Here is a 20,802-nt window from a genome sequence, read left to right on the forward strand (position 1 = left end):
GTCTGGGAGGTGCTTTTCATGTTTTTGGGGGGGGGGGTTGCTCTGTGACTTTGTGGCGGGGGAGGGCAGTTACAGATCTTATGCAGCGGTCCTTATCCTGGCTCACAGATCCACGCAGCAGGGGATCTGTAACCCTACCCCCCCTGCCAGAAAGTCACATAGCCGACACATACACACAGTCCCCCCCAGGAGTGCTGGCAGGCTCCATTGAAATAACCAGTCCACCAGTGCGGAGCCTGTCATTCCGGGAGTTTAGAAGTATCATTTGCATCAGAACACTAAACCCGCCCCCCGCCACAGTCTGCGTCCCCGGTTTAAAATATTCCCGCGAAAACAGCAATACAGACAACGGTGTTCATTAAAAAATCGAAATGATTTTATTTTTTGGGAAGGGGAAGGGGGTGAAGGTTGTATGTAACTGGAGAGGATAGTCAAAATGGACTGGGTAAAGAAACGGGGGCAGGTTCAGCTTTTCTGTCCACAAACTGAAAAGTCACTGGTTGCCCTGCTCACTCAGGAACCTAGCTTTCAAAGCCTCCCGGATGCACAGGGCGTCCCGCTGGGATCTTCTAATGGCCCGGCTGTCTGGCTGGACGTAATCAGCAGCCAGGCTATTTGCCTCTAGCTCCCACCCCGCCATAAAGGTCTCCCCCTTGCTCTCACACAGATTGTGGAGCACACAGCAAGCTGCAATAACGATGGGGATATTGGTTTCACTGAGATCACAGCGAGTGAGTAAGCTTCTCCATCTCCCTTTGAGACGGCCAAAAGCACACTCCACCACCATTCTGCACTTGCTCAGACGGTAGTTGAACAGTTCTTTTTCTGTGTCCAGGGCGCCAGTATAGGGCTTCATGAGCCAGGGCATTAGCGGGTAGGCTGGGTCCCCGAGGATGACTGTAGGCATCTCCACATCCCCAAGAGTTATTTTGTGGTCTGGGAAGTAAATACCTTCCTGCAGCCGTCTAAACAGACCAGAGTTCCTGAACACGCGAGCGTCATGAACCTTGCCCGGCCATCCGACGTAGATGTTTGTAAACCGTCCCCGATGGTCCACCAGTGCTTGCAGCACCATTGAAAAGTAGCCCTTTCTATTGATGTACTGGCTGGCCTGGTGGTCCGGTCCCAGGATAGGGATGTGAGTCCCATCTATAGCCCCACCGCAGTTTGGGAATCCCATCGCGGCAAAGCCATCTATGATGACCTGCGCGTTTCCCAGGGTCACTACCTTTGGGAGCAGTACCTTGACGATTGCCTTGGCTACTTGCATGACAACAACCCCCACGGTAGATTTGCCCACACCAAAGTGGTTCGCGACTGACCGGTAGCTGTCCGGCGTTGCAAGCTTCCAGAGGGCTATGGCCACTCGCTTCTGGACAGTGAGGGCTGCTCGCATGCGGGTGTCCTTGCGCTTCAGGGCAGGGGACAGCAACTCACAAAGTTCGAGGAAAGTCCCCTTCCGCATGCGAAAGTTTCGCAGCCACTGGGATTCATCCCAGACCTGAAGCACTATACGGTCCCACCAGTCCGTGCTTGTTTCCCGGGCCCAGAATCGCCGTTCAACAAAATCCACATGCCCCATTGCCAACGTCATGTCCTGGGCGCTGGGGCTCGTGGTTTCTGACAGCTCTGTGCCACTCTCCGACTTCAGGCTCTCACGGCGGTGCCGTAGCCTCCTCGCCCGATTTCTCTGCATCTGCCTCAGGGAAAGGTGTATGATAAGCTGCGAGGTGTTGAGAACGGCCACAAGTGCAGCGATGGTCGCAGCGTGATCCATGATCGCAGTGCTGTGGCGTCCGCGCTGTCACTGACCAGAAAAGTGCGCGAACTGATTTCCCGCCGGCGCTTTCATGGAGGGAGGGAGGGCGTTAGTGACGGACGGATGACGACAAATTTTTTTTACCCAGAAGGCATTGGCGGCTCGACCCAGAATTCCGATGGGCAGCGGGGACTGCGGGAACTGTGGGATAGCTGCCCACAGTGCACCGCTTCCAATATCGACGCTCGCCCCGTTAGTGTGGACTCACAAAGTCGAATTACTGTCCTTAGTGTGTCCTTAGTGTGGACACACACGTTCGACTTTGCAATATCGATTCCACATATTCGATTTAAGTAAAATCGAATTACCCTCGTAGTGTAGACATACCCTTAGACTCAGAGCATTTGTGCATGGGAAACAGCTTTATGATGGCTCATTACTGCTGTGTGCTGCTGCTCTTAAGTTCAGAACTGAATCGGAGTGGCAACCTGCTTTTCTGAGCACCATTTACTAAGTGCAGTGACTGTTCGTATCCTTGTACTTCCCAACCAGCTAAGTGCTCACCTAGCCTCCCTCAAATGGGGTATTTTCACTGCTTGCTTTTGGATTGTTTTGGTGAATCCGGAAGTGGTTTCCCTGTTCCCTTCCTGCCTTGTTAGAATGGTTAAAGTAAGTCCTGCTGTTTCTTCTGTAATGCCAGACACAGTGCATTTCAAAGCTGATATGCATGAAGAATATGTATGCAGTTTGGGTGTTAAGGTACCTGATGTACCTGCTTCCAGTGTGTGAAAGCCCCGTCAGAAGGTTGGGGGGGGAGGGAGAGGATGATCACTTCTGTGGTTTTCCAGCCTCTTCCCTAACAGCTCTGAAAATGGCAGCTTCCCTTTTTTAAAACTAAATATATGAAATTGCGGTAGTGCTGGCCACAGCTCAGCATAGTATAGGAAGTGCTGTGTAAGCATTCCCTACACAGTTCTGCTGATGTTTCTCAAGCTTCACCTGCAGTACACCCTACTAATACAGCCTTGTGGCTCCCACACAACCCAGCAACCTGAAGCACCTATATTCTGGCCTAAGCTTCAATTATAGTCCAGAATGCTCTGCTGTTTCACTCCTATGTTTCTCAGAGTTCTTGCAGTGCACCTCAGTCCTAATATTCAGCACCCCAGTTATTCTAGCCCTGTACTAGTTGTACCACCTATTGAACAATAGGGCCATCAAAATAAGCAGTAAGCTGCCTATTGGGCAGTCGCACTTACAACAGTTTTACATGGTTGTGAGATACTGGCAACATATTGCCGCTACCTTAGGAAACTTCCATATGTGCTGTATTTGTTCCATTTGCAGGGTCAACTGGTGTGACAAAATTCCCAGTATCAACATCCTTAATCCTTTTTGGATGTCAGGCATTCAAAGCATGCTCATTAAAACTCAGCTGCATTGGTTTGGGAATCTCACTTGTATGGCCAACTCATAAATACCCAAGACCCTATTTTATGGTCAAATAATGCAAGGCATCTGTTCTCATGGTGGCCAGTACAAACAGTGTAAAGACCCAATAAAGTCACGCTTGAAAGCGTATCAGGTTGACCCCATCAGTTGGGAAGCAACAGCCCATGACAGAGCAAGGTGGTAGTAGATTTGTCATGTTGCTGTTAATCATTTTGATGCAAGGTGTGTTAACACTTTATGTGAAAAATGTGAACAGCGCACAGCAAAGATACAAGAGTCTGCAATGGTCGTGGTCATGGACAATCTTGTCTGTTCCACATGTAACCAGGTTTGTGGTTTTTGCATTGGTCTGACCTTGCGTATATCATTCACCTATAGGGTATGTAGAATCCCCTTATGTCGACATGAGACTCCATCATCATCTGTTGTACCACACTGTGGGGTGGCATTGTAATGTTTCCAATAGGGAAATAAGCAAAAACCCTCCAAACGTTTTACTTTTATTCTTGTCAATATGTGCAGCTGTGTCTCATGATGAAAAGCTGGTGCGTTAACTGGTGTCACTAACCAGACTGCAGCATGCACAGAATTCAGACAGTTACCACTACTCAGTACAGGACTACAAGAGCTCTTAATGGGGAGCGCGGCTAATGGAGTCACCTGCCATTGAGTGCTAAGGATCTTGACGTGACTGACTGCCTGCTCCCCACTTGCTGAGTGTTATCGAGTGTACTTACTGCAGCCCCCAGCTGGGTCATCTGCAAAGAGCTCATAAGAATGGCCATATTGGGTCAGACCAATGGTCCGTTTAGCTTAGTATCCTGTCTTCCAACAGTGGCTAGTCCCAGATGCTTCAGAGGGAGTAAAGAGAATACAGGTCTGTAGCATCTTACACGCATTTAACATGCACAAATTCAGCTTTATGTGGTCGGCAAAAACAAAAAAAAGAGAAAAATAACAATTTAAATACTGTACCTGCCTGGTTTTTTTGTGTTTGTTTGTTTCGCCAATGACTTTCACTGCGTCACTGTAGGGGGTGGCGGCGCGGAGAAGGGGAGCGGGCTGCGCGCTCCATCTGCCCCAGCCAGTGGCAGGTCTGCAGCAAGCCCAGCAGCCCGCATCCTTCCCTCCCCGCCAACCAACAACTTTCAATTCACCTGCAGGCAGGAGCGGCGTGGAGCCCTCCCGGCAGGCAGCGCGGTGGGAGGGGCTGAGTGGCGAGCGCCCCGCCTGAAGGAAACCCTGGCTGCCCCTTTCTCCCTCCCCCCCCCCCCCCCCCCCGGCTAGCCGGGGTGCGCACTCTGCTGCCTGGGGCACGTCTGCAGCGCAGGGAGTCCCGCTAGCCAGAGTGCAGCCACCCGCCCGCCCAGAGGCTTGCCAGCGCGGCCGGGGGAGGCAGCCGCGAGCTGCCAAGTAAGTGGCACCGAAAGTTTGCACCCTGTTTTTTTTTTTTGGTTCGCCGCTCTGCACCCTGGTTTTTTTTGTTTGTTTTTGGTTTTGTTTTTTTGTTGCTTCGCCGCTCCGGCTGCCCTTTTTTTTGCTTGGGGCGGCAAAAAAGCCAGAGCCGGCCCTGCCTGTAGTGCGGGTGATTCCGCCCGCCGTTACACTCCATGTAATTTTGACTATATGCAATTTTCACCTTACGCGCTGACCGCGGAATGTAACCCCAGCGTAAGATGAGACAGACCTGTAAGGCAATTTATTGAGTGATCCAAACCCTGTAGTCCAGTCCAACTTCTGGCAGTCAGAAGCTTTGTGGACACTTGGATCCAAACTGCAGCGTGCCTGAGGGGGTGCAGGGCATTTGTGGAGTCCTTTCATTATTCCTGATGACTGGGCAGTGGGTGGACCTAAAGCCCCCAGATAAGCTGGGAATCCTGACAGTTGGAATTCTGCAGTAACTTTGTGCCAGGGCATAAGAGGGGCTTTCCCTGTGGGATGCTCAGGCTCTAACTTTCCCTTTCTTCTGAATTCTTGTGGGTATGGGAGCAATTTATGTGAAATGTCCTGTCAACCTGCCTGCTGGTGTGATTAGTGAGTCTTAATTTACTCTTTGCCAGGTGACACACCCATCCATGCTGCTGCCACCATGGGATAGCATGGTGATGAGCCCAAACTCCCCTCTGACCCCCAGTCTCCCTCACTGAGCATAACACATTTACCCCCAGGCCAGCTAAAATTGTAGCTTGCTTGAAGGGACCTTCTGTCAAACTCAATTACTTTTTTGTATTCTTGTAGTGTCTAAGGGCCTTGACCAGGGATGGGGCCACAGAACTTCTAATGTAGAGCGTATAGCATTAGTTGCTCTGTAGAGGTTTCTGTTCTGGGGATTGTTCACGTAAAAGGCAGAAATTGGGGCACGTCTTCTCACCGGCAGATTTCTTGGGTAGCAGGGGCTGATGTCCTCCCTTGCAATACTGCTAGCTCCCTGGTTGCCACATCATTAAACAGGCTGTAACTGTAGCCAGGTTGCAGTTTCTTAGGCGCCTGGGTCTCTTTCAAGTGCTCATGTCCTGTCTGCTTAACCCTGGAGGAACTAACAGTTTGTAAGTTTTGAAACAGCAGGGCTCTTGGATAGAGGGATAAAGACAGTAAGAGTTCCCTCTGCTAGGAAGTGATTCAGCCTGCTCCAATTTCTCACAAGCATTGGTTTATCTTTTGTGATCTCCAAGGTTCTGGATAGCATGAGGTGCAACTGGAGCCTTATGCAGCTGCATCATTGCTTGGAGCAAGACAGTCTAGAATCTGACTCTTCTAGAAGCAGTAGAGTCTGGGAGTTCTCTTCCCACTCAGAAGTGGCTTTAGCCAGCAACAGGCATGTACATCTCTACCTCGATATAACGCTGTCCTCGGGAGCCAAAATCTTACCACGTTATAGGTGAAACTGTGTTATATTGAACTTGCTTTGATCCGCCAGATTGCGCAGTCCCGCCCCCCCGGAGCACTGCTTTACCGCATTATATCCAAATTCGTGTTATATTGGGTCATGTTATATCGAGGTAGAGGTGTATTATCCTGTTCTAGATAGTCGGAATCTCTCAGGAGCCTGGAGGCTCTTTAGCTGTATTACAGATCAAGTTTGGTGACAGACCCTGGAAGATCCTGCCAAAACTGGCTTGAGGTTCTTCAGTACTGTAGACTCTTGTAGGGTGACATAAGGTGCCACAAGTACTCATTCTTTTTGCTGATACAGACTAACACGGCTACCACTCAGAAACCTGTCATCATGGTAAATGGTGATCTGTCTGTAGTTAAATATCTGTCTGGTTTGAACTTGCAGTTGAAAACTGCAGCTTGGGGGAGTCCAAAGGAAGGTGATCAGAGATGAGATGCTAGGCTGGTGGGAGGGAATCCAGTGTTCAGGACAATGACAACAACCAGGAGTATGGAAAGGATTCGAAGACCAGGAAGAAAATGACAGTCCATGTTAGGCAATGGTCATGTTTTAGGTCCATTACAGCAGCTGTAGGACAGAACCTTCTAACAGTGAGCATTTCCTAGGCAGCTAGGATCTGGAGGTGCCCGAGAAGGGAGTTTCCCTGCAATGCCTGAGGTTTGACCTGTGATCTGTCACACACTATCAATTATCACATCAGGACATTAGTCATCTTATTGGCCAAGTGGAGCTAAAGTCCTTAGAAGAAGGAATTAAGATGATTGGGGGGGGGGGGGTGCTGCCTCTTCTGCCGGAGATCCTGTGCCTGCTAAACATGTTAGGCCTGTGCTCCTGATGGTACGGGACTCGTGAGCACAGGCCATAGGGTGTCTCTGGGAAGTTCAGTTACAATTGATTCCTTGATTTTGGTTTTTTCTAATGATCTCACCCAGCAGGGGGCACCTGGAAATGAACAGCAAAGTGCCTGTTACCCTAAGGCCCCCACTATCCTACTAACCCTGGACTGTGGTAAATGGCTTCTCTCTGCAGCCCAAAGGAAGAGGTCAGGGGCCTTGGGAAAAGCTTTGTGTGCCTGGAAGCCTCCTTCCTTTCTGGCTTGGTGCCTTTCCTGAAGAAGCAGCTGAGGAACTGTGACCTCAGTTCTTTTCAGTGTAGGGAGGGGAGGCGTCCCCTTCCCTTTCCCCCCCCCCCCCCCCCCCCCCCGTACTTTGCAATGTGCCTCTGTGCCCCTCCACCCACACAAGGGTCACACAGGCCTCCCCTCCCAAGAGCTCTGCTGCATTGTGTGGCTTCTGATTTATGATGTCAAGTAACAGAGGGGTAGCCATGTTAGTCTGAATCTGTAAAAAGCAACAGAGGGTCCTGTGGCACCTTTAAGACTTAAAGGTGCCACTGGACCCTCTGATTTATGATGTTACTGTTCTTAGCTCTGCCTGGGGGCCTTGCTGAAGGAAGTGCAGCAGCATTACTCTTGTCCATTTCTTCTGAGGAGAGATGAGCCCTGTCCTGAGCTGCTGGGCGTAACAGCCCTGACCTCCCAGGTGACTGGCGGGCTGGAGTTTGCTTTTCCCAGCTGTTGTCTGCAGCAGCTTTTCATGGCCTTAGAAATTCTCTAGTTTGTCAGTGTGAGAGGCAGGGAAAGGGCTGGTTCCTGTGTGGCTAATGGGGGACTGCAATGGTCCTTAAAGTATTCATCCAGGCTCTCTGGTGTTCCCGTCCATCCATGCCAATGGGTCTAATTCTATAATGAGGCAATTGCAGGTGATGATTAGCAGAACAGCACCTCTGTCCCCCTTGAGGCAGGATGCTCATTCAAAATGTGTCTGTTTTGAGTGCTGGGAAGTCTGGATGCTTGGGAAGATGGGGCTGATGGACAGGGCCAGCTCCAGGCACCAGCAAAGGAAGCAGGTTCCTGAGGCGGCCAATAGAAAGGGGCAGCATGTCCGGGTCTTCGGCGGCAGCTCAAGCGCTCCGCTTTAGTCTTCGGCGAGTCCTTCACTCCGTCTCTTCCTCTTCGGCGGCAGCTCAATCGTTTGTTTTTTTTTTTCCGCTGCTTGGGGCAGCAAAAAAGCTGGAGCCGGCCCTGCTGATGGAGACTAGGTGCTGCTAGGGGAGGGGAGAACACAAGATACCCCAGCTGCTTTGTTGGGTGGTGAGCAAATGGGACACTGCTCCATGCGTGGGGTGCAGACAGAGGCCTGTCGAACTGGTTTCCTGCTCTGACCAATGCAAGATAGCTGCTGCCACCAGCAGCAGCACTTCGGTAATGTCTAAAGCATGCGGACACACCCATGCAGAGCCAAGCCAGCTTCCGAAGTGGCGTGCAGGACTGGGAGGAACTGCATTAGCACTGTGCTGGCCTGCTGTGTGTTGCGTTGAAATTCTGACAACTTTCCAGTGTCCAGCACTGGCCAGAGGGCAGGTAGTGGCCTTGGAGAGACACTCTAACTGGGTCTCCTTAACGAGTGTCTGCAGGGGAGGTCACTTCTGGATTCAAGTTCTGCCTTTGGATAGCTTGGCCTCCTCCAGGCTCCCTTTGCTCTGACTTGAGGTTTAATTAGTGATTAATTATGACAACTCAAAGTGGAGGCTTCCCTTCCTCTGGTGTGAGGGGAATATTTGGAGTTTGGGAGCAAATGGCTGCATCATCCACCCAGGAGAAACAGGAGACTCTACCCCTGCAGTTCCACGGTGCGTCTCAATGGCAGCTATTGGGAGACTCTCTGCCTCTCCCTAGTCTCTTGTGAATAGCTCTTGTCAAACCTGATTCAGTTGTTGATGACACTAAAGGTTGGTTGATAAAGGTAACTTTGTAGGTGTAATAGACTCTTGTAAAGTGTTAGAACTAGACAGCACGAGTGAAGCACATGTCAAATTAACTGGCTAACGGAGAGATCATGAAGTAGTTGTCAGTGGGGAATCATTAAGTGAGAGTATTTCTAGTGGAGTTCAGCAGGGATCAGTTCTAGGTCTGATGCTCTTCAATATTTTTATAAAGGATCCGGAAGTAAGTATAAAATCATTGCTGATGAAAACTTGTGGTGGAATGGTAATTGGGGAAAGGGCAGTCCTACAGAGTGATCTAGATCAGTGGTTCTCAACAGGGGGGGTACGCACAGGTCTTCCAGGGGGTACTAAACTCATCTAGATAGTTGCCTAGTTTTACAACAGGCTACGTAAAAAGCCCAAGCGAAGTCAGCACAAACTACAATTTCATACAATGACTTGTTTATGCTGCTCTATGTACTACACACTGAAGTGCAAGTACAATATTTATGTTCCAATTGATTTATAATTCTGTGGTAAAAATAAAAAAAAGCAATTTTTCAGTAGTGGGCTATGACACTTCTGTATTTTTGACTGATTTTGTAAGCAAGTAGTTTTTAAGCGAGGTGAAACTTGGGAGTATGTAAGACAAATCAGACTCCTGAAAGGAGTACAGTAGTCTGAAAGGTTGAGAGCCACTGATCTGGATCACTTGATAAGCTGGGCCCATTCAAAGAAAATTCATCAATACACCAAGTAAAAGGTCAGACATCTAGAATTCAAAAATGTAGGTCATACCTATAAAATTGGTTACTGTATCTTGGAAAGCACTGACTCTGAAAAGGATTTAGGGGTCAGAGTGGACAAGCTCCCAGTGTGATGCTGCGGCAAAGAGCTAATGTAACCCTTGGTTGCTAAACCAGGAGTAGTGAGTCGGAATGAGGAGGTGGTTTTTACCTCTGAGACTAATTCTAGTGTGTACGGTTCTGGGGTCAACATTTTTTAAAAGGATGTTGAAAAACCGGAGAGGGTGCAGAAAGGAGCCACAAACAATGTGAGGGGTGGAGAAAATGCCTTAGTGAGACCAATCTGTTTAGCTAATCCAGAAAAATGTGGTGTGTAAATATCTTGATGGAGAGAAAATACCAGCTACTAAAGTTCTCTTTAATCTAGCAGAGAAAGGCAGAACAAGAACCAATTGCTGGAAACTGAAGCCAGACAGACTAAAATTAGAAAGAAGGCAGTTTTTAAACAATGAGGTTGATTAACTATTGGAAGGTTAACCAATGGAAGTGGTGGATTTCATCTCTGGTCTTCAAATCCAGACTTAGATGGATGTCTTTTTAAAAGATGCATTAGCCAAACCTATTATTGGGTTCAATACAGGGGAAACAGGTGAAATGTGATATACCAGAGATCAGACATCTTCCCACTGAATTCATAGATTAAGGCCAGAAGGGACCAGTAGATCATCTAGTCTGAAGAGGCCCTCTACCATGGTGCTGTGGAAGCAGAAGCATCTGCTCAGAGGCTGGGTCAATGCTGCCGATTGTGGAATATAAAGTGCAGACTGGCCATGGAAAGTTTTCTTGTTCACGCCCAAGAGCCACTTGTTTCCAATCCTGTGGCTAACCAGAGCAGGCAGAAAATCTCTACCTCAAGTCTGGAAGTGTTGAGTGAGCACCCCAGTGTGCTGTTTGAGAGCACACTGAAACTGCCACCCCAAAAAGATAGTTCCTGGGAGCTTTGGGCAGCTCATCAGAAATGCACAGCTCTGTTCCCAGGTGGAGATTCTGTGCTTGTGGCATGCTTGGGTTTCTAGGCTCTTTGGTTGATTTGCAGCCATGTGAGCAGCCGTACGTGGACCCAAGAGCCCTGGCAGCTGGAACATTCTCTTGTCTATTTTGATGGTCCTGCTAGGGCTGTTTCTCATGTAGCAGAGATATTCAGGAGGTGGCGGAGAACATCACAAAATGGAGCAGAACTGGTCCCTCGGTCTTATTCCCAAACAAGACTTGCATAAAATAAGTGCAGTTAACATCCTGGTTGAATGTTTCACTGGAGTCCATCTAGCACCCCCACATGCTTCCCTTACCAAAACCTCCTCCCAAAGGAGTCTGGAAATGAATGGGTCCGGCTGGGTCCCCACTCTCCACCTGACTCACCCCTGACCTTCACATGTCTCTTTCTAGAATGCAATAGATGCTGTTGTTACTCTCATGTATCAGATGTGTAGTAGAAGAAACTAACTGATATATAATCACAGGGTGTGTCATGTCTGAGTTCTGGGAGCTTTTTTCTTGGGGTGATCCATTGGGGGAGTAGAAATGGAATAATTGATCTTTGGTTATGAAATGTGTTGATTAGGAGGTGCATAGATTTTTAAGTTCTGAAGGGACCATTATGATGATCTAGCCTGACACAGGCCAGAGAATCTCACCCAGTAACTTCTGCATCAAACCCAGAACTTGTTTGAGCTATAGTATATCTTTCAAAAAATAAAATAAAATATTGATTTTAAGACCTTGAATGAGTAAGAATCCTCTTCATCTCTTGCTGATTTTTCCCAGTGGCTAATTCCTTCACTGTTAAATTGTGTTCTGTTTCTCACCTGCATTTGTCTAGCTTCAACCTCCCCACTGGATATCTGTGTAGAGATGTTGTAGGTTTATGTAAGTCTATGTAGTCCTTATAAGTTTGTATTTAACTTTATTGAGCATGGAGTATTTTTGTAGTATATGTGATGCAGTATATTGGAAATTGCTCCCTTGAATAGTGAACAGGATTTTATAATTGTCTTATCCGTTTTGACATCTGCAGCTATATATGTGAAGTTTTAGGAGGCAAAATGAAGAATGGGTGGCAAGTCATGTAGATGATAGGGAGTAATGAAGGATTTAGGGCACTCAAACTGGGGGTCGGGACCCCTCAGGGGGTCATGAGGTGTCAGCCTCCACCCCAAGCCCTGCTTTGCATCCAGCGTTTATAATGGTGTTTAAATATATTAAAAAGTGTTTTTAATTTATAAGGGGGGGGGTCACACTCAGAGGCTTGCTGTGGGAAAGGGGTCACCAGTACAAAAGTTTGAGAACCCCTGATTTAGGGTATGTCTGCACCACAGCAGTACAGCTATGGTGCTGCAGTTGTCCTGTAATATAGACACTTCCTACATTAACAGAAGGGGTTTTTCCATTGATGTATTTAACCAGCCTCTCCAAGAGGTGGTGGCTAGGTTGACCTAGCTGAGTCTACACTGAGGGTTAGGTTGATCTTAACCACATTGCACAGGGAACAGCATTTTTCGCAGCCTGAATAATGTAGCTAGGCTGATCTAATTTTTAAGTGTAGACCAGGCTAAAAGGTGGGGAAATGTCTGGATCCCTTCACTGCTTGTTTGTAAAGGGTGATACTTCTGGAGTGTTTGCAGTTGGGGTGCCCACTACAGGGAAGCTTCAAACAGTCATGGGTTTTCAAAGTCTTCACCATTAACTTTAAACTCTTCTGACATTTTTCTGAGGAAAATCTTGCCTTGGATGATGTGGCCTGTGAAGCTTGAGAGGGGGATTGTGGGGTGGGAGTTGAGAATGGCTTTTATAATGGGAATGGGGCTTCACCCTTAACGATGGCTACTCCACACACTACTTCCTACTGCCTGTTCAGAAAGTGGCTGGAGACTTGCACCATTGAGCCAAGTTAGTACAAATGCTATTAATCCAATAGCTGCTGCTTTTCACTGGCCGTGCCTTGGCTCAGACCTTTGGAAAGGACTGAGTGTGAGATTGGCCAAGGCAGGTGCCTTTCCCCGCAATTTGGGGACAGCCAGTGCCCCTTTTAGAACAGACTGATCCAGTTGCATTTTGAGCTACAGGCCTGTTGATCATCGCTGAGGCCTCTGGGACTTGGGCCAACAATCGAGCAGACATCTTTTCTTAGATAGACTTGAGTGCTGTAGAGAAGCAGAATGTAACAAAGGCCCAGATCTACTCTTTGGGTTTCTCTACTTAGCTGTTCTTGTGGGCAGAAGGTTTATCTAATCACACTTCTCGAAAGGCTATCTGTTGTCCTGGCAATTTAACAAACAAAATGCAGAGATTGAAGTCTCCCCACCCCCTGGTGCAGTTGGGACTCCATGGGTTAACCAAAGATTCTGCACCTGCTTGCCAAACTCTGACTCAGGCGCTCATAAGAGGCCACACACTGCAGAGAACTAGATGTTCTGGGAATGTCCTGCCCAATTCATCCCCCTGAGACAGCTAGCAAAATCTCCCACAGGCATTTGGGAACAAGTGTGCATTGAACTGAGCCCTCCGAAAGCTGGAGTTACTGGCCAACTATCTGTGGGGAGCCCTACTTTGGCTGAGGAAGGAATGAGGTGTCTATTGAGGAGCCCTGCAGGACTTCTCAGCAGCATGGCCTCTTGTGCAGGAAGCAGCTGCATCAGGCCACTGATCCCATTTCCCACTCTCCCCTCCTAGGTGTAACTCACGTGTGTAAAGATGGCAGAGCAGGAGCCGACCGCAGAGCAGCTGGCCCAGATTGCGGCAGAGAATGAGGAAGATGAACACTCGGTCAACTACAAACCGCCTGCCCAGAAAAGCATCCAAGAGATCCAGGAGCTGGACAAGGAGGATGAGAGCCTGCGGAAATACAAGGAGGCGCTGCTGGGACCTGTCAGCGTAGCTACTGGTGAGTCCTGGTGTCATCTCCAAGCATGTGGTTCTATCTGTGCAAACAGCTAGAACAGCCAAGACCTCTTCTCTACACCTCTAACTGCTTCAGGCCGACACTAAGAACTCTCCCACCCTCCTCCTAGATCTCTCTTCATGCATGCTGCTTGAAAGCCCAGCGTTAACTCGAGGATGCAAATGACCAGTTGGGAGTAACCCTCCAATGAGGGCACTGCTAGCTGTCTGGTCTGCCAGTCTTTACCTGGCTAGCTTAAGTCAGTCATTGGTCCTTTGACTAAAGCTTGTGAGTCAATATCTTCTGGGATGTTGCTTCTGAATGAAAGGTTCTGAGATCTCTTTCCTCCCTGGGTATAAAACAAGGGGAACCCTGGATCTCTGCTCCAGGCAGGCCCATTCTTTCTAGTTCTTACCTGCTCCTTTGCGTTTCCAGGAACTGAGTGAAAGGAGAGAAAAGGATGTAGATGGGTTGGGGCCTGGGGCGGGGATGTCATTAGCACTTTTAGGACTTGTCTAACAGCCTCTTCTTCGTCTTAGATCCCAGTACTCCTAATGTTGTGGTGACCAAACTGACACTGGTCTGTGCCACCGCCCCTGGTCCTCTGGAGCTGGACCTGACAGGTAAGCAGGAGATGGGTACTGCGGTGTATCTTCCAAGGGAGACAAACCTAGGCTAGCTCAGTGCAGACAGTCGGAGCTCTGGTGGGGGGCCAGGCCTGGTCCACTGTCCATTCTGACCTGGAGCCCAGAGGTGGAAGTGACCTGCTGAAATGTGTATTTCCAAACATGCAGGGGGTCAGGCTCCTCCTATGAGTTTGGGGCTTCCAGCCTGGTGATCAGTACTGCAGCCTCTCTGCCTCCTGTACATGAACTGCAGTGTGAAGGCCCCTAGCGCAGTGCCTTTCGGACTCCTGTTGGTTGTGCACATTCAGTCCTGCAGGCGCTACTTAGATGCTACCAGCTGGAGGAGCCCAGGAGCCACTTGGCAAGCACAGGCTAAAAGTGGCAATTCTTCAACAAAAAAACTTCAAAAACAGACTCCAATGTGAAGCTGCAGAACTGGAATTAATTTGCAAACTGGACACCATCAGATTAGGCTTGAATAAAGACTGGGAATGGTTGGGTCATTACAAAACCGAAACTTAATTTCCACAGTACTAATTTCTCTCTACTGTTACTCACACCTTCTTGTCAACTGTTTGTAATGGGCCACTCTCTTACCACTTCAAAAGTTATTTTTCCTCCCTTGGTATCCTGCTGTTAATTGATTTATCTCGTCAGACTGACCTCATATTTGGTAAAGCAACCCCCATCCTTTCATGTATTTATACCTGCTCCTGTATTTTTCACTTCATGCATCTGATGAAGTGGGTTCTAGCCCACGAAAGCTTATGCCCAAATACATTTGTTAGTCTCTGAGGTGCCACAAGGACTCCTCGTTGTTTTTGCTGATACAGACGAACACGGCTCTGCTCTGAAACCTGCTTTCCTAAAGTTAGCAAACCCACGGCCCTAATCCTGCCATAACTCCTCATTCCTCCCACCAAACTCTGCTCAGGCCTGGGGGGTGCAGGACTTAGCCCCACGCTAAATGAAGGGGCTCCACAAACAAGTTATTGTTGCCAGAACTCTCTTAAAAATACTGCCCCAAAATAAGCTGTGTTGAATGAAAGCCTTCCCTGGGTTCTAATCCATGGGGAATGTTGCACCAGCCTCCTCTGGTGGCATGCGACTGGAATTACAGCATAACCAGTAGCTTCCTGATAATGGGACTGGGGGTCCTGAGGCAGGTTTCCAGGTTCTCCGTTTGAGGATCACATTTCTTCCTGCTGATTCTGGGAAGAGGACCTTGGTGTTGTCTTGTTAGGAGAGCGAATCATTCTGAAACTGAGCCATATCCTCTGGTGTGGATAGGTGGATTCCTTAGGGCTTGCATGGACTAACTTAGAAATGGTGGTAGCTTCCAGCGTGGGTGGGTATGAGGTGGTGAGATATCTAAACGGAGACACCCATGAGTAAATCACATTTCTCTTCCTTCCTGGGAGGAGAGCGTCTGGGATGCTCTCCCCTGTTGGGCTTTGCACTCTTCTGTGGAAACCAAAGGCGTTAATGCAGGAGCTGGGGCCAGAGAGGACCCTGACATGAAGGAAGGGACACTTCCCCTGCCTGCAACCTAGCACTTGTTTATATTCCAATAGCTCCAGTCTCCGGTACAGGGCCCACCCCAAATGCATCCCACAGCACAGTCCCTAGGGAGTCTGAGCAAACTTCTCCCTTCTCTGTAGGTAACCTGGAAAGCTACAAGAAGCAGTCGTTTGTGCTGAAGGAGGGTGTGGAGTATCGGATAAAAATCTCCTTCCGGGTAAGAACGTGTGAGAGTCACTGGCCCAAGCCTGTCTGTATACTCCAGGCATACAGCAACCAGACATCCTGAAAGAGGGAGGTCACCAATCCCAAGGGATGCACTGAGAGACAGGCCCCTGCCCTTCCCCAGATATGGGGAGGGCGATGGCAGCTCTGCTGTGAAGTCTTGTTTATCTCTGCAGGTGAACAAGGAGATCGTGTCGGGGCTGAAGTACATTCAGCACACGTTCAGGAAAGGAGTGAAAAGTAAGTGCTTCCATTGTTCCAGACATTGCTTTGCAAGGGTGGGTCTCCCAGCCAGCCCCACTGCAGTGAGATGTATGTGCCACCCCCATTCTCCAGCTGGCTCTGGCATGGTGGGAGGAGACTCTTTACTTTAGAACAGGGCGGTCGCAACCTTTTTCTTGCTGAGGCCCCCCTCAACATGCTATAAAAACGCCAGGGCCTGGGACGGAGCGTGGAGGTCTGGGCCAATGGGGGACCCTTGGGCATAGGCATAGTTTTACTTCTATTTGTGGGGGTGAGGGCAAGGGCTGGCAGGGCTTGAGCCAGCTCCGCACAGCAGGGTCCAGGGAGGCAGCACCACCTCCACCCCTTGACTCACTCAGGAGGCCACCCAGCCTGTCTGGGCTGTCCGGGGACGCAACCAAAAAATATAACTCAAAGGGGGGACTCAGTTTGAAAACGGCTCAGGGTGCAGATAGGGGAGTAGGTAGGGGCTGTGTGCAGATGGGGTAGCTAGGAGCTGTGTGAAGTGAGGGGAGTAGCTCAGGGTGCAGGACGGGGTAGCTAGGGGCTGTGCGAAGTGAGGGGAGTAGCTCAGGGTGCCAGGACGGGGTAGCTAGGGGCTGTGTGAGGTGAGGGGAATAGCTCAGGGTGTGGGTTGGGGGGCTCCCAGCTTCAGCTCCGTGCCATTCCTGGCTTCAGCGCTGGGGCTCAGGGCACCGGGTTTCAGCCATGGGGCTCTGCGGCCCCCTGGAAGGGTTTGGGGACCCTCAGTTGAGCACCTTTGGCTCAGCACTGGCGGTGGGAAACCTCCTTCAGGCTCTGCTGCAGTGCAAGGGCCTGGATGATGTCAATGGCTCCGGCTGCATTTGAGCCGATCGGCCTCGAATAAAGCAAAACTTAGTGCTGTACGAATAGCGGCTTCTTCCCCTCCTGTTGCTTGGCCTGCTGCACTGGGTGGGCGGGTGTCCGTCCCCATGTGGAAGAGGCTCAGAGCCTGCATGGAGTGGCTGAATTCTCTAGCTCTGAGCCCAGCCGTGTGCCTTCTGTGGGGAGATGGCACGGTAGTTGGGAGGGGCTAGAATCTGTTCATGCACTTCAGCCTCAGCACCAGCTCTGTGGAGGCTCATTCTTTTCCACCCCACCCCGTCTCCTTCCAGTTGACAAGACTGACTACATGGTTGGGAGCTATGGGCCCCGAGCAGAGGAGTACGAGTTCCTGACCCCCATGGAGGAAGCCCCCAAGGGTATGCTGGCCCGGGGCAGCTACAACATCAAATCCAAATTCACAGATGATGATAAGACTGACCATCTGTCCTGGGAGTGGAACCTGACCATCAAGAAGGAGTGGAAGGAGTAGCCCCTCCACAGGCCAGTCCCCAGAGAGAGAGTTAGCCAGGCAGTGGCTACAGTAGAAATCCCACCCTGTATCAAAGTGCTGACATTGGAACTTCACCTTCCCCTCCCATTTCTTAAATCAACAAGAAGAGCTCTCAGCTCAGTTACCCTCCCCCCCTCCCCCCCCTCCACCCCCAGAGAATCACTGAATGGAGCTGACCAAACCATGCTGTCTGCATCTGACCTCCAGCCGCCTGCCTCAGGGGCATCTGCCCCCTAGGCCTCTCCACCACACACAGAAGTAGGAGTGCTTCCTGCCCTCCCAGGACCCTGATCAGGGTCTTCTCCCGTTGCTGCATCTGACCTTTCTTCATTGGAATAAACCACAGGCAGGTGTTGAAGGAGAGGGAATCTCCAAGCTGCTCCCCACACATAGGGGGCTTTTCCTAGTGCTCCTGCTCATGGGGTGGCGCCTCATTTTGGGTGGCTGAGGAATTGTGATGCCAGGCAGCCGCTGAACCCTTCTGTAGGCTAAAATCATGTCTGTGGCCTGCCCCTCCCCTCCAGCCAGTGTCTCGAACACTGGCTGGCAGCTTCATTTGTGGCTGTTTCCTGTAACCATGATGCCTTAATGTGTGTAACATGCATTCTCTAGGAAGGGGCCCTGACCTTGTTAGCTCCCACCCCATAGGTTTGTTAGCATGCTGCCCTCTCATCTCAGTCAGTCTCGTTGAATTGGTTTATTAGAAATGAGTCACAACTAACTTCGCTGCTGGCCCATTCTCCTGAGCCTACTGCCCTGAGAGGAGGAGGGCTTGTGGCATCCTGTGCTGCTCCCAGCCCACACCGAGCCATCTTTGGGGATGTCCAGAGAAAGCTGCACTGGCAGAACTCTCCCACTTTCTGCTATGGAGGTGTTGGCCCTGTTAGTGTAGATCTCTCAACAGCCCGGTGCCTTCCTGTGTCTGCCCCAGCATCTTTCCTGCGGTGGGTACGGGAGTCATGAGTGCTGCTGTCACCTCCGAATTCTTTCATTGGAGCCATTTTTGGCTGTAAAGCACTGAAATGCCAGGGCAGCTCCTGCCCCGTCTCTTGGTTTGGTTTTCGGCTGGGTGATAAATCAGTCCAGTTCTGCAGCTGCTTTCACAACCTGGTGAGAACAAAGAGCTTGCAATGGACAAATATTCAAGAGCAGTTAATGCCTTATGTATCAGTTCTGCCTTTGAAATCTCGTGCCTGGCCTGTCAGTATTTATTGCCTTGACACGTAGACTCCATTTCTCCAGAGCAGTCCCTCGTCCCCTTGCACCCTCACAGCACTGCAGCCTGGCATCCCGAACACCCACACTGGCACGGTAGGCGGGGGCAGGAACTCTCCAGGGCCCTCCGGCTACTGGACAAGCACGTTCCAGCTCTGCAGCCATCTTCTCTGGTTGCTTTGATAACACTGATGTTGTACCAAACTGGGACCAAGTGTGTGTGGTTTTCCTGTAGCTACATCTTCTGCCCCAACTCTTCCTCTCCCCCTGCCCTTTAGAGAGATTTTTGTTAATTTGATTTGGTGCATTTTGTCTGTAAATCTTAGACCCAGATTAACAGATTTGGAATCATCTGCTTCCCCTTTTATGACAGTTAATAAAATCTTCAAACTGACCATGCGCTGTCCCTTTGAATCCTCTTATTCTTCTTCCAGGTCTCTAGAAGGTAAGTGGCCTGTGAGAGGGGGACAAGACTAGGACCCCAAGTTCACTAATTCCTTGTACACCAGCAGGTGCTGGGAAAGGCTTTCCCTTCAGTGATCTTTGGAGGTGGTGGGAACAAAGACGGGGAAGGTGCTTCCCTAGGACTGTGCAGCTTCTCCCTTAATAACACTGTCCCCTTCACTGCTATTGCAAAGGTTTGTATGTAAAGAAAACCTGTCCCTTGCCATCAGCTCCTGCCTTTCCTGTGGCCTCCACTAAGAGGCAGCAGTGTTGGGGAGGAATGGTGTGTTTATATGGGTCTATGCTCGTACATGGTGCTTTCCAGGCCACCAAGAGGAGGAAGCCTGTGCCCCAAGGAATTAGATCTCTAAGAACCGGATGCAAGTGTCAGAGCAAAGTGCGTTGCAGCAAAGACTAGTGAAGAAGGGAGCTAGTGGGAGGCGTTAAGAAATCTGGTGGGAGTGCCTGGGATGCAGGAGGAAACGTACTGACTGTATGCAGAGCTAACTGCAGAGCCCCTTGAAGGTGAGGACCAGGAGCTTGGAACGATGCAATGGAAGTGGGTTGGGATTTGTGGAGCAGCACAGCTATCCTTGTCAAAAGATTTTTCGCAGAGAAGCAGATTGTGATGGGGGGAAGACGCAGAGGGAATTAACTTACCTGTGACAGAGCCACCCCCTTTTCTGCCCTTCATCTTCTCAAGTGCTGCATGGTGTTCATGTGGCAACCCTGAGCACCTAGGACATGTCTAGACGAGCTCTTACTGTGTGGCAAGCTGGGGTGCAGGTCCAGCTCTATTGCTCTGGCTGTCCTAGTTTCCCCTGCTTACCCAGGCTGCCTCCTGGTCTTGAAGGCACCTCATCCAGCCCTATTGGGTGGTGAGCCGTGACTAATCCGTCACTAGTGCAGAGGGTTACTGCAGAACTGAAATCGCTTGATGTCCGTTACAGTGGGCAGCACCAGTGCAATAAACCCACCCATAGCTGGTCCTTACACAACAAACTGCCTGTAGGCAGTTGGTGGCAGGGTGAAATCCTGTCTGATGCAATTAGTGTCTCCTATGACAGTCTGTCCAAACTCGGCACAGAGTTCTGCTAGATTCTTTTTGGGGGGGAGGGCGTGTTGGCTGTGACACTAAGATGAAGGTACCCATCAGTTTATACAAGAGAATTATATTTCTATTCCATGTTGGTCCTTGTATCACCAGCCCCGCGATAGCTGAGTGCCTGCGAGTTGTGCATTGTTATGTGACTGATGTGTCTGGGGACACCATGGCGGGGTTTGGTGGGGTTCTGTGAGTGTTGCACCCTGCGGTCCTTTCCCTGTGATCGCTCTGGGGCATTGTGCAAATGGTTCTGCTGAACTTTCCACAGCGATGCCCAGGGCCCTTCCTGAGAGCAGGTGATGTCCCTAGTCAGAATGGGGATGCTGTTATCCCCCAGGAGGCATCAGCTATGGGGGGGGGGAGGGGGACCAACCATCTAGGACACTCCCCTCCCTTCCTCACCCAGGAAGCCTCCATCTTGGCAAGTAGAGACTATTCATGGCTGGCTAATGCATCTGCTTAGCTATTCCCTGTCCCTTTCATGAGGCGGAGGGCCTGAGGCAGAACTGT

At 50.0% G+C, this 20,802-nt stretch overlaps 1 protein-coding gene across 2 annotated transcripts in view; it reads left to right on the forward strand.

Annotated features, from left to right (window-relative positions):
- ARHGDIA (Rho GDP dissociation inhibitor alpha) overlaps window positions 1-19,138 on the forward strand; it is a 23,023-nt gene extending 3,885 nt beyond the window's left edge. For both annotated transcript variants that reach the window (XM_024203184.2, XM_024203185.3), the window contains exons 2-6: window positions 13,349-13,559; window positions 14,096-14,179; window positions 15,844-15,920; window positions 16,105-16,168; window positions 17,308-19,138. In XM_024203184.2, the coding sequence (XP_024058952.1) occupies window positions 13,370-13,559; window positions 14,096-14,179; window positions 15,844-15,920; window positions 16,105-16,168; window positions 17,308-17,507 (615 nt within the window). In that variant the 5' untranslated portion in view covers window positions 13,349-13,369 and the 3' untranslated portion in view covers window positions 17,508-19,138. The remainder of the gene's footprint in view (window positions 1-13,348; window positions 13,560-14,095; window positions 14,180-15,843; window positions 15,921-16,104; window positions 16,169-17,307) is intronic.
- The last annotated feature ends 1,664 nt before the right edge of the window (window positions 19,139-20,802 follow it).

This window comes from Terrapene carolina, unplaced genomic scaffold, assembly GCF_002925995.2.
Source record: "Terrapene carolina triunguis isolate 2854851 unplaced genomic scaffold, T_m_triunguis-2.0 Scaffold192, whole genome shotgun sequence".
In the NCBI taxonomy this organism is placed as follows: domain Eukaryota; kingdom Metazoa; phylum Chordata; order Testudines; family Emydidae; genus Terrapene; species Terrapene triunguis.